This window comes from Cricetulus griseus, chromosome 2 (genome assembly GCF_003668045.3).
Source record: "Cricetulus griseus strain 17A/GY chromosome 2, alternate assembly CriGri-PICRH-1.0, whole genome shotgun sequence".
Classification (NCBI taxonomy): domain Eukaryota; kingdom Metazoa; phylum Chordata; class Mammalia; order Rodentia; family Cricetidae; genus Cricetulus; species Cricetulus griseus.
Window position 1 is genome coordinate 188,377,954 of NC_048595.1, and position 12,346 is coordinate 188,390,299.

At 44.8% G+C, this 12,346-nt stretch overlaps 1 protein-coding gene across 1 annotated transcript in view; it reads right to left on the minus strand.

Annotated features, from left to right (window-relative positions):
- The window catches only part of Tnfaip8 (TNF alpha induced protein 8), a 121,642-nt gene extending 110,575 nt beyond the window's left edge, over positions 1 to 11,067 (minus strand). The window contains exon 1 of the mRNA XM_027400881.2: positions 10,920 to 11,067. Within this exon, the coding sequence (XP_027256682.1) occupies position 10,920 (1 nt within the window). The 5' untranslated portion in view covers positions 10,921 to 11,067. The remainder of the gene's footprint in view (positions 1 to 10,919) is intronic.
- Positions 11,068 to 12,346: the final 1,279 nt, after the last annotated feature.

Sequence of the window (12,346 nt, forward strand, 5' to 3'; positions counted from 1 at the left end):
CAGGCTAATCCAAATGCTGATTGCCAACTCAAGTGTCTAGCCCTTCTGCCTCTTCCTGTTGACACAGCTACTGAAGAGTAGTACAATAGTTCTCACTCCATGTCCACCGTCCAGTTACACGGCTTCCTTTAAAGTGTGACTAGTTCTAGACAATGAGACTGTGGAAGCTTCTAGTGTAGGACTCTACAAAAGACACTGTTTATCACAGCCACCTCCATCATGCCCTGTGCCCACACACAGGCTTCCCCACTTCCTGTCTATGGATGAGACTGGTGGGCCATGACTACTGCTAAGGAAACCATGGTCTGACCATGATACCTTTCATTGGCAAATCTGCTCATTTGCAAACATGTGAATGAAAGGTAGCATACATAAGCCACCGATAACCAGATTGCCCTTCATATAAAGTAATTTAATATTTTTACTATTAAAATCACTATGACTGGGGCACCCCCTTACCTGCATACCAAAGGTCCGTAATCAGTATGATTTTCCACCACTGAACATAAAACCCTAAGAAGATGGGACTGAGGCCCGAGGTCTTCGGAGCAGTGATTTGAGGCAGGCCCTTCTGCCTTATAGGTTAATATTATAAAAGGAGTCTATGAACTCGGGTGAATAAACAAGAAGGCATCTTAGAAGAGACTTCTGATACCTTGACATTTGGCTCCTTAGCTGTTAAGAGCTGTGAAAAACAAAGTTCTGTTCTTTTCTTTCTTTCTTTCTTTTTTTTTTTTTTTTTTTTTTTTTTGAGACAGGGTTTCTCTATGTAGTCCTGGCTGTCCTGGAACTCATTTTGTAGACCAGGCTGGCCTCGAACTCAGAGATTTGCCTTGCCTTTTCCCTAGAATGCTAGGATTAAAGGCATGTGCCACCACCTCCTGGCTAAGTTATTTTCTTTACAAATTACCAAGTGCTGGCCATTTTGTCATAGCAGTGTTATCATAAAAAGACATCTTCCAAAATCTGAATGTTGAAGTCTTGTCTTTCAGTGTGTGACTAGAGCTAAAGACAGAACCATTACATTGAGTCAGTTAAAACAAAGCTTTAATTGGCCCTTTTCCAACCTGACTAGTGTCCTTATAAACAGAGGAAAGGAATGATACAGAGAGGCACCAGGAACACTGACAGAATCTGTTGCTGGCAGACCTCAACTACCAGAACATTTTAAAGAAAGTTCCTCATGGGTCTGAAGAGATAGCTCAGTTGGTAAAGAACTTGCTGGCAAGCATGAGCACTTAAGTTCACATCCCTAGAACCCAGACAGAAAAATGAAGAAGCCAGATGTACCCCAACATTGGGGAGACAGAGATAGGACAATCCCTGGGTGTGCTTGCCAAACTGTTTAGCCGAATCACCATGTTCCAGGTTCACTGAGAGACCCTAATTATAAAAGCAAGGGAGAAAGCAATTGACAAAGACACCTGACATCAGCCTGGGAGGTACACACACACACACACACACACACACACACACACACACACACACACACACAGAAAAATTTAAAAGGGAATTTTCCAAATCTGAAGAACAAAACTATACCAAATATACACTGAGGTCCCCAGTAAAAATCACAGGGCCCAAATACATCAAATGAGCAGGTAAATTAAAAATAAAAACAAAAACAATAATCTAGCTTCTTCCTGGGGTCAGTAAGATGGTTCATCAGATAAGAGCATTTGTCACCAAGCCTGACAACTAGTTTGATCCCTGGAACCCACATGGTGGATGAAAGACCAACTCCCATAAGTTGTCCTCTGACTACTACTCATGTGCTATGACACGCAAGCGTGACTGCATGCATGCACTCAGATACACACAGAGTAAATTAATAATTATAAAAGGAAATTTTTCTCACCTTTTAATTGCTATAAAACCTGGTTATTACAGACAGAAGTGTGTCCCTCTAAGTTTTTTATATCAAGGTCCTAATTCCCAGTGTGACTATATGGAGATTGCCCTTTAGTAAAGAGATAATTAAGATTAAATGAAGTCATAAGGGTAAAGCCCTAACATAACATGACTGTGGTCTAGTAAGAGGGACAGGCACCAGAGACATTCACAGCAGGACACAGAGGGAAGGTGGCCATCTGCTAAACATGGAGGGAGATCCCAGGAGAAGCCAAGCTACTGGTATCTTGATCTCAGACTAAGATCTGGGTATTCTGGCAGTCCCAGACAGGTGCACTCCTATCATGACTGTACACATACTAATGGGAGCCACAAAAGGGGAAAGAAATTTAAGGCTCATTAAAGGGACAGTTTTGGGGAAGATGTGCTTGCATTGTGCATCAGGCAGAAGGTGATTGATTCTCTCCTCCTGCCATCTGTCTTCGAAGTCACTGCCCATTCTTCCATCTGTTCCACTCCTCAAATGGTGAGGTTGGAAGGCCTGGTGTACTGGAGCTGGGCCATCAAACCTACTGGACAGTAGCTAGACTCAAATTCATCCATCTTCATCCTTGTTAGGAACTAATTACATATTTAACCCTAGAGGGCAAAAGCAGTGGATCAACTAAAATTAGTACTGTCATCAGGATGAGGCCTTCATTATTCATACTTCCCATGGCCCCTATTAGAATAACTTTAAAAGTAACCAAATTCAGGATAAGGAAAGGAGGACTTGGGTATTAACACAACCCAAAATGCAGGAAAAGGGAGAGAAAAGCAGAAGTTATAGCAAGTTCGCTTCAAAGGAAAAAAAAAAAAAAAACCAGCCTATTTCAGGTTGCAAAATCAAAGAGGAAATGTGAGAACAAGACAGGTTATTCCTGGAGGTACTAGGACCTGGGCTGGGGAAAATGGGTCACTTGGCAGCTCAGAGTCTCAGGTCATGCTTGAAAGAAGGATGTCATCCCAGACCAGCCATCTACAAAGCACTTTCAACGTGCGAAAGCCAGCCACACAGCAAACCCACAAGGTCAGCATCATGCATGACTAACAGCTAGACTTTCAGCTATTTGAACACCGAACAAATCCTATGTGACCTCCCATGAACGTCACATTTTGATCCATTTGAGGATACCACTACAAGTTTTGATTGTCAACATTTTCCAAGCCAGTGAGGACCTACTTAAAAAAATACAGACTTGGTTATTTCTTAAGAAGGGTATGTAGGAGCTGGAGAATTGGCCCTAGCTGCTCTTCCAGAGGACCTGGGTTCAGTTCCCAGCATCCACATGGCAGATCACAGCTGTCTGTAACTCCAGTTCCAGGAGATCTGATGCCAATGCACATAAAATAACATTAAATAATTACTTTTTTAAAAAAATATGGGTATGCATTCCCTGTGTATAATTTATTACAATGTCCATTCACCTTTAAAGCCACTCTGTACAAAGAAAATAATAACCGTGGACTGGGGATAGTGTGGTTATGAAAGCACTTACTGTGCAGGCAGGAAGACCTGAGTTTGGAACCCCAGCTTGGCAGCATGCATCTGTAATCCCAGTTCTGGGGGGCAGGTGGGTATTCCAGTGGTGGTGGAAGAGACATTAGATCCCTGGATCTCACGAGTCAGTCTAGCCAAATTTGTAAGCTTCAGGTTCTATGAAACAAGCTGTCTTGAAACTTGAGAGTGATAGAAAAGGACACCTGCCATCAATCTCAGGTCTGTACGTAGACATGCACATGGGTCCCTGCTGCCACCCCACATCCACATTCAGGAATATATATATGTGCCTGCACTCCACATGCATATACAGACACACACACACACACACACACACACACACACACACACACACACACACACGAGCACATGCACACAAATCCCTGTAGAAATATACTGTCCAAAGTAGTTTTCTAAAACAAGACATGAAAACACATCTCCCCAGCTAGAGATTCTCATTTTGCTGTGCATTAGATCTCGGGGGGGGGGGGGGGGGCGGGCAGGACAGGGGGTAGAAACAGATTCCCAGGTTTACCCTGGTAATGGAACCCAAGAACATTCACCTTCAACATCAAGTTTTCCAAGTGACTGACATGTTGTCAGGGCCAAAGATGCAGGCTCAGATGTACAGTGGACCCATTCATCTTTTTGGTTTCCCAGAAAATCCCAGACTGTGACACCTGAGCAGAGACTTCCTGCTGGGAAGACAGTGAGTGCTCAGCACACCAGGCAGGGACTCCTTGCCGCCACCTGAGTTCTCTAGTGATGGTCTCCTGAATGGGCAAGCTACAGCAGCCGTGCCTTTGGGACCTACCAGTTGTTTTAGGTAATAAAAGCAAAGGAGCAGAGAGGCTGAGCATGTAAACAGAGGTCATCTCCGGAAGCTGAGGATGTCTGGGCTCAGTCACCTCCCAGGTACACCCTGTGAGTCACTGGGGGCCTGTCTACACTAAGGTGGTGACATGATTATTTAGTCAAACACAAGCCATTTCCCAGAAAAACCACCTCATCATTGTAGAGAGAGAAGGGGAAATAAAGAAGTTGTTTCCTGGTCACTTCATGATGGAGTCAGACACCTGGCTTGTTTCTTGAAGGTCTGAGTCATCAAAGCATGTCTTGAACTTTGAAATCTGTTGCCAACATTGTGCCTGCACCTTTCCCCATACAGCCATGGCATTTGGTGTTGTGTCTGTATGCATGTGATTCTGATCACAGTCAGATGGACAGCCCAAGACAAGAAAGCATTGGTAGCAAGGCTGCCATGGCATATACCACAACCTCTGTGTCTGCCATTTCCGTTGGAGGCCATGTTGCAAGAATTTTTTCAAGACTTTTTTTTTTTTTTAAGTTATGTACCTATGTGAGTGTGCACACAGGAGTGCAGGTACTGGTGGAGGAAGAGGTGAGAGGTATTAGATCCCCCTGGAACTCGAGTTACAGGACACTATGAGCTATCCAAAGTGGGTGCTGGGAACTGAACTCTGGCTCTCTGCATGAACAAATAAATGCCTTTAACCGCTCCGCAATCTCTCATTTTTAAAAATAATCAGCTGGTAGTATACGCATTTAATCATAGCACTCAGAAGGCAGAGGCAAGAGAGTCTTTGTGAATTCAAGGCCAGCCTGGTCTACACACACACACACACACACACACACGGGGGGGGGGGATGGATGGATAGATAGATAGATAGATAGATAGATAGATAGATAGATAGATAGACAGATAGATAGATAGATCAGATTTTGGAGTGAGAAGGGTTTGTCCTAAGTGAACTCAGCCTGAAGTAGTAAATGCTAGCTGTGGCTGTCTGGGCTGCTGTCTATTCTTTGGCTCCTTTCAAATATTCAGTCACACATTGTATGCTTTGCCCAATGCTGTGTTCACAGAAGAGCACAATTTCCCTGCCTTTTTGCCTCCTGGAGTCCTGGAGTTCATACTTAGGCTGAGGACACATCAGTCCAAGTCCCTTGCAAAACCGTGGGCAGCTGTCTGTGTTGGATACTCTGTCTTCGATACCTGCTTGACACATGGGAGAGGTGAAAGGCCAGCTCACTAGTCACAGGTAAACTAGAACAGGTCATAAAAGCATCTCTCATGTGTGGGGAAGCTTGATGGGCACCAGAGCTTTGTGCTGAGCACACATAAACTCAGCAGTCCTGTGCTGGCTCAGGCAGTGGCAGCGGCAGCAGCAGCAGCAGGAGCAGCAGCATTATCCTCACAGAATCATATAATCCTATAGCAGAAACTCATTGAAACTGTACTATATTCACTCTCCTCTCTGGGCTCCTCTGGCTTTGTTAGGGAAAAAAAATGCTACAAGTACCTCCAGCACAATTTACCACTATTCCTCTCTACTGTACGACAGCCCAGAGCCATCACCACCCTCCTGAAAAGAGACCAACTTGGGTAACTGAAGTAAGTCCACCACTAACCAAGTGCCTTAGAAGATTTTGGTTTAGTCCATACAGCAATCGCATAACGCAAATACTGTCACCAACTTTGAGGAAGCAGGCTCAGGGAGCTGATGTCAATTGCCCAAAGTCACATAGCCCGTGGTGGCTGAGACATGAGCAGCTGATTCCAGTACAGTCATCCTAACCAAGCTCTTCCTGACCAAACAAGCCGTTGTTATTCCCATCACCAATGAAACAAGCATGGAAAAAATTGGAACTTAGCACTCTTCCCTTATCAAAAAGTTAAACCTACGATTTGTTAATAACCTAGTCCGTGAGCTCCCACATTGACACATTCCAATGACCTCCTCACCCTTGTATTTTCCATTTTGGTAGAGAGCAGCCATTTGTCTGCCCTATCAATAATCACCTTGACAGAAATATCAGGTGTTTTGACAGCCCCCTGTTCTGTATAAAAAGGGTGATGTGACAAAGCCAACAATGGTGGCCTGCAGCAGCTTCACAGCTGGTTATGAACCTTGCCTACTTTAGTCCTGTACCATAAATACTTGCTTCTATAGAAAAGGCAACTGTACCCTGAAAGGATGGAGTAGGTATTACCTGATTACTGCTGAGACAGGGATATTTCCAAACACTTTTCTCAAGTAACGTCCATGCTTGACACAAATGTTTAACGAAAGAAAATGTAGAATAGAATCAGGTTTATTGCTGTTCCATCCGTGGTTATTTGAAACAGACATCAGGTAAAATGTGCTCAATATAATTTCTAATCACTTAGAAATAAAACTATCTTGAGAATGTTTTTATTATCCTCAGGAAGTACCTTTTCTTTGTGATATGTAAGAAAACTTTAGTTCACCTGGCTTCTATCCAGTCACCCAAAGGGACCTCTTTTCACCGTTGTCCTTCTCTATGCTAAGTGACCAGCCATTCAGGCCATCAGATACATAAGGGATAGCTATGAACTACCAGGCATACACTAAAAGCTGAATTAGTGCTGCTGCAAGAATGAATGATGCTCACTCACCTCCTACATGCTAGAATGAGGAACTGCATACCTCCAAATTTGAGACTTTGTGGTCTAAGTCCACTGAGAAGTGGTTTCTAAGGTACCTCTTGACTGACATTCTGGAATCAGCCACCTCTATTTTTAACTCATACCTTTATCTTCAGGCCAAAACAGAAAAATAAATTCAACCTACTTCCACTGGGAATTATTTTTCATTTACAATTTATGACAAGATATTCTCTTCCTCTCTCCTTTCTCCTCCCTCCCTCATGAAACATTCATTTCCAACTGTTGGACAGTGACATCCAAGAAGAAAAGTCTAGAAACTGCAGTCCACAGTCATCAAAACCAGACACAGGATATCAGAAAATGAAATGAGCCACAAAGAAGTCTTAATGCTGAGTTGTTAAGAGTATCTTCAGGTTGTTTGTTAAGTTCTTACTATATGCTTTGGTACTAAATAAAGTGCTGGGGAATATTAGTTTAAGGTGTTGCTTTTGTTTGTGTTGCATTTGTGTAACTCTGTGAAGCTGTGTAGCAGTGCTAATCTAAAACACCTGATGGTCTAATAAAGAGCTGAATGGCCAATAGCTAGGCAGAAGAGGGAAATAGGCAGGGTTGGCAGCCAGAGAGGATAAATATGAGGAGAAATCTGGGGGAAGAAAGATCTGAGGATGAGGGAACAAGAGAGGAAGGAGCAGGACTTCAGGAGCCAGCCACCCAGCTGGCCAGACCCAGAGTAAGAAGGGAAATAAAGGTATACATGAATAGAGAAAGATAAAAGCCCTGAGGTCAAAGATAGATGGGATAATTAAGAAAAGCTAGAAAGAAACAAGCCAAGATAAGGTCAGGCATTTATAAGTAATAATCTTACTAGTAAGTAGTATAAATCCATATGTGATTTATTTGTGAGCTGAGTAGCAGCACCCACACACACACACAAAGAACGAAGACCAAAGAGTAAAGTCCAAACAGGCAAAAGAGTAAAACATCACACAACAATGCAGGATGTGGGCAGTGTAAGGAATGGAGCAGGAAGGTGAAAAAAGGCACCACCTGCATCTCCATTCTTAGTTTCTGTATCAGCCATAGAACCCTAAAAATACCAAATTGGAGCAAACTGTCTACTCTGTCATTGGGTTGGCCCTGTGCATGTCCTCATTGCCAAAGTCAGTGCCCTTAGCACTGGGGTTAAGATACCCAGAGCTTCCCCATGCCTCTTTGCCTTTCTTTCTGTACTGGAGAACACGGGACTTGTGTTTGTCATTACTATCTCTCCCCTGACTCTTGGAAGTTACCTTGTTTCTGGCCCTTTCAACCCCTACCATGCAAAACTGAGAGGGTGGTGACTCACCACTCTGCTAAGTGTGGAACTCAAATTTGAGTACCAGTGAAATCTCCAAGAAAGGGCTGTGTTGTTTCAAAGTGGGGCTAACAGAGGATTAACTATGCTGTGCTGACATGATGGCCCACTCAACCTCAAGGACTTACTATTGGAAGTTTCTCTTAGAAAGCCACCCCCACACACACACACACACACACACACACACACACACACACACACACACACACACACAGAGCATTTCCTAATGAGCACCATTTAGATGCAATCACTTCTCTCCACATACCCTTTCCTCTGATTTCAACAGAATGAAAACTGAAAAAAAAAAAAAAAAAAAAAAAAAAAAAAACTGACCCTGTGAAACACCCTGTGCCTGGCCAGCGCAGAGTGCTCAGCCCCTGGTTTCTGCCATTCTATTTAGGCTCCCAGTACAGTCTGTCCTTATATAAGCTCAAAACCCAGGCAGAGACCGCATCTAACAATACAGTCACAAATGGAAAGTGTGCTGGTTACTTTGATTCACCTGACAAGAGGGAACCTCAACTGAGGAATGGCCTCCATGAGATCTGCCTACAGGCAAGTCTATGTGGTCACTCTTTTTGATTAATGATTATTGTGGAGGGGGGCCCAGACCACTGTGGGCAGTATCATCCCTGGGCAGGTAGCCCTGGGTTCTATAAGAAATCAGACTGAGAGAGTCATGGGGACCAAGCCACTAAACATTGTTTCTCCATGGCCTCGGCTTCAGTTCCTGCCTTGACTTCCCTCAGTGCTGGTTACCTATAAACTTTTCCTTCTACTAGTTACGTTTGGTCATGGCATCACCGAAAATGAGAGCAAACTAGGACAGAAAGTTAAGGGACAACAAAGATGAGATTTCCAACTCAAACAGCTCCTTTTCTCGGTAAGCACAAACTCATGAGAACAAAGGGTATATATATAGCTGAGTAAATCTCCCATGAAGATAGTGTCTACAACTGGTGCAAGATCCCTAAGCTTTTGGTGGCACATTCCTCCATTTGATGATTTATTAATGATTATTAAATCAGGAAACCTAAAAAGACACAAGGGCTTATAAAATCTACACCTGCCATGTGAGCGGTAAACAAACATCCATTATCTAAACTATTCACATTTTACAGGGAGCCAAGAGCTAAGCTACTTTCCTAAACTTTATTTACTTGGTCTACAGGCAAGAACCTCCAAAGGAGGGCAGAGGAGGAGGAGCTTAATCTATACTAAGGAAAACAGCTTCCCAAAAGACCAAAGAAAAGATAACTATATTACTACCTAGATTATTAGCAATAAGTTATTGACTTAACTCCCTACAAGAGATTTAATTAGAAGGTGGCAAAAAATGTTTCCAGGTGTTTAATTAAGTGTGATAATTATTTCTGTCCTTAAACAGAAATGGAGTCATATGTTTACACTGCAAAGTATAATGTTTCCTCAGTTAAAACAGCGTGGAAACACCTTTGTGTAATACAGGAGTTGATGCACGATAAAAATATCCACTGTGATAAGCAGCGCTTAAAGTAATTTGTCACTTCTTAACTTGCAGCCACCAAAGCACACTGGTTTCTTAAAGGCCACCCTGCTAGGGTTCTTTCTTTTCTTTAGCTATAAAGTTGTATTAGCTCATGCACCTCAGGAAATAATTTGTATTCATAGTGTCGTTTTCCCTACCAGCATCCAAGGGGATTTTCAACAAAGATGTGGAAGAAGTTTCATGGGAATTCTACTTCCATGGCAAGCACACAGCAAGAATAACCAGAGCAGTAGGAGAGTCAGAAATGATACTTGACAGGAACTCAGCAACTCAAGGGCAGTAAGGCTGTTAGGATACAGCAAACTGACCAAGGAATCTTTCTGTGTAGAAATATGCTTCTGCAGTGAGAGTTACTGATGCCCCCTCCTCAACAAAAATAACTTACAGTGGGATGAAATTTTCAGATTTAAGCAACCCAAGGACGTTACTGTTTCAACACTGGGCAGTAAACTACAGCTGCTAGTGCTGTGGGTTAGGAAATCAATCGGTTTAGAAACATGGTGTTGCTGAGTCAATGAACATCTTTCAGGTGTCTAAGTCGTTTGATCAGACTGGTCTTGAAAATGCCTATCAGCAGTCCTGGATCAGCTGGCCCTGGGAACTCATCAGGTGTTCTCCCAGCAGGTGCTGGAAGCTGGGCGCCACGGGTAAACACGTGGGACATTCAGAAACGCACGCAGGCATACAACTTTCTTTACTGAACGATCTTAAGGCAAAACTCTGGTCGCGGACGGTTTTACAATTCAGGATTGGATAACAATCTGAGGCCAGCATCTCAGTCTGCAATCTGGGGCATCCTGAACAACACAGGCAACCCTTGCTTTAGCGTTTGAGGTTGGTTACCGGGAGGACAGGACAATTAGCCAGAGAAGAAAGGGAGGGATAGGGAGAGGGGCTCAGCTCAGGAGCTGGAGGAGGTCGCCCAGGAGGTAGATTCCCAGCAGCGGAACCGGGATCCACAGTAGGACGCGGTTACGATAAAACTGTGGGACTTTCCGAGCTGCACGCTCCCACACGCTCACGCTGACTTCCACACACGCGCCTACTCACACCTACTCACACCCACTCTCACGGCCGAAACTCTGGGCGAACTGCAAGTGCGCCCCCAGGAGCACTTTTAAAGTCCCAAAACAGCGTCCGGTTTTATCATTACTATTCTTTTGAATCCCCCCGAGCCCCTGAGCTCCACTCCTAGGAGGGCGGCAGCACTTACTCGGAGGAAGGGCGCGGTGGCGCCGGGACGAGAGAAGAGCGGGGCGGTCCCGCAATGTCGTTCTTCGGAGGCTGGACAGCTCGCGGCTCCCGGACCCCTAACAACCCCAGGCGGGCCCCAGCGCGGGAGAAGTGTCCCTGGGGCGGGGCCAGGAGGAGGCAGGGGCGGAGCCTTACGCTTGGGGCGGAGCTGGGAGGTGGACTAAGGGAGTGGCCAGGCGGCTGTGGCGAAGCAGGGAGGAGGTCAGGGGCGTGGCCTGGTGTGAAGGGGGCGGGGCTGGAGCCAGGACTCTGCGGAAGGCGCAGATGGGGAGGAGCTGAGTTGCTGGGCGGGAGGAGAAGCAAAGGCCACCAACTAGGGCGGGGTCTGGAGGCAGAGACTGAGCAGTATGGCTGGAGGCAGAGCGGATGGATCGGCACCTCTGAGGGAGGGCCCCTGTACTCAGAGGTCGATGCAGGACGGTGCTGCCCACAGTGGGCAGAATGGAAGCTCACAGGGCAGCAAGGCCCAGACCTCTGGGTGCTGGCGGCCAAGACCTGCTTAGGAGATGTTTCTTTGTAAATGAGATCACCTTCTTAGTCGATGTGGTCAAATAGTAACGCGCTCATTTGCATCATGCCTGACACTTAACCCATATATGTGACTGATGATCTGTGGAGGTCTTTGGATCCTGCTTCTCTTCCATCTTTCTCGCTCTTTCCCTCCTCGTTTTAAGATTACCCAGTGACTTTCTAAGCGCCTGCACATCTTTGGCTTCTATGGTCAGCAGTTGTGGGATTCCATCCATCTCCGGGTTAATGTCTCTCATTGGCTTCCTGGTGGGAAGCCTGTGGTCTTGGACATGCACACTCAAACTCACACCACTCTAGAGTGACTGACTGGTTTTACCTGAGGAACTAGAGACTACAGAGGAAACACCAGGACAAAGCCTGCTCTGGGGCTTCCTTCTGTTAAGGAGCCATTCTTGGGTGGCTACAATAACTGGCAAGGACCATCTATCTACATGGGAGTAAGAGGAGCCTACCCATCCCATAAACATTCACTAACTCTGTGCAGAGGGTAGGGAATAGAATTGACAAATTTAATATGTGCACAGGAGCATTCTAATCTTCTCAACAGACTACGATGTAGCTCTTAACAGCTACCAAAATCTAGTGAAAAGAAAGGAAGGTGTAAAAGACTGTTCAAAGAAAGCTGCACATTGGCAGATTGACTGGAACAGAGGAAAGTAAAGACTGGGTTGATGAAATAGAGACAATCACAACTGGTGTGGGTTTAATGTAAAACACAACTGTTCGGGGCCCACCCCGGTTTTGAAAATAGCACAGCAAGTTAAGAGTCTGAACATTCAAACTGTGAACTTGTGTGGGGGAAATTCCAGATTCAAACCATAAAGCATATACATCTACCAAGTGGTGTTTGTCACC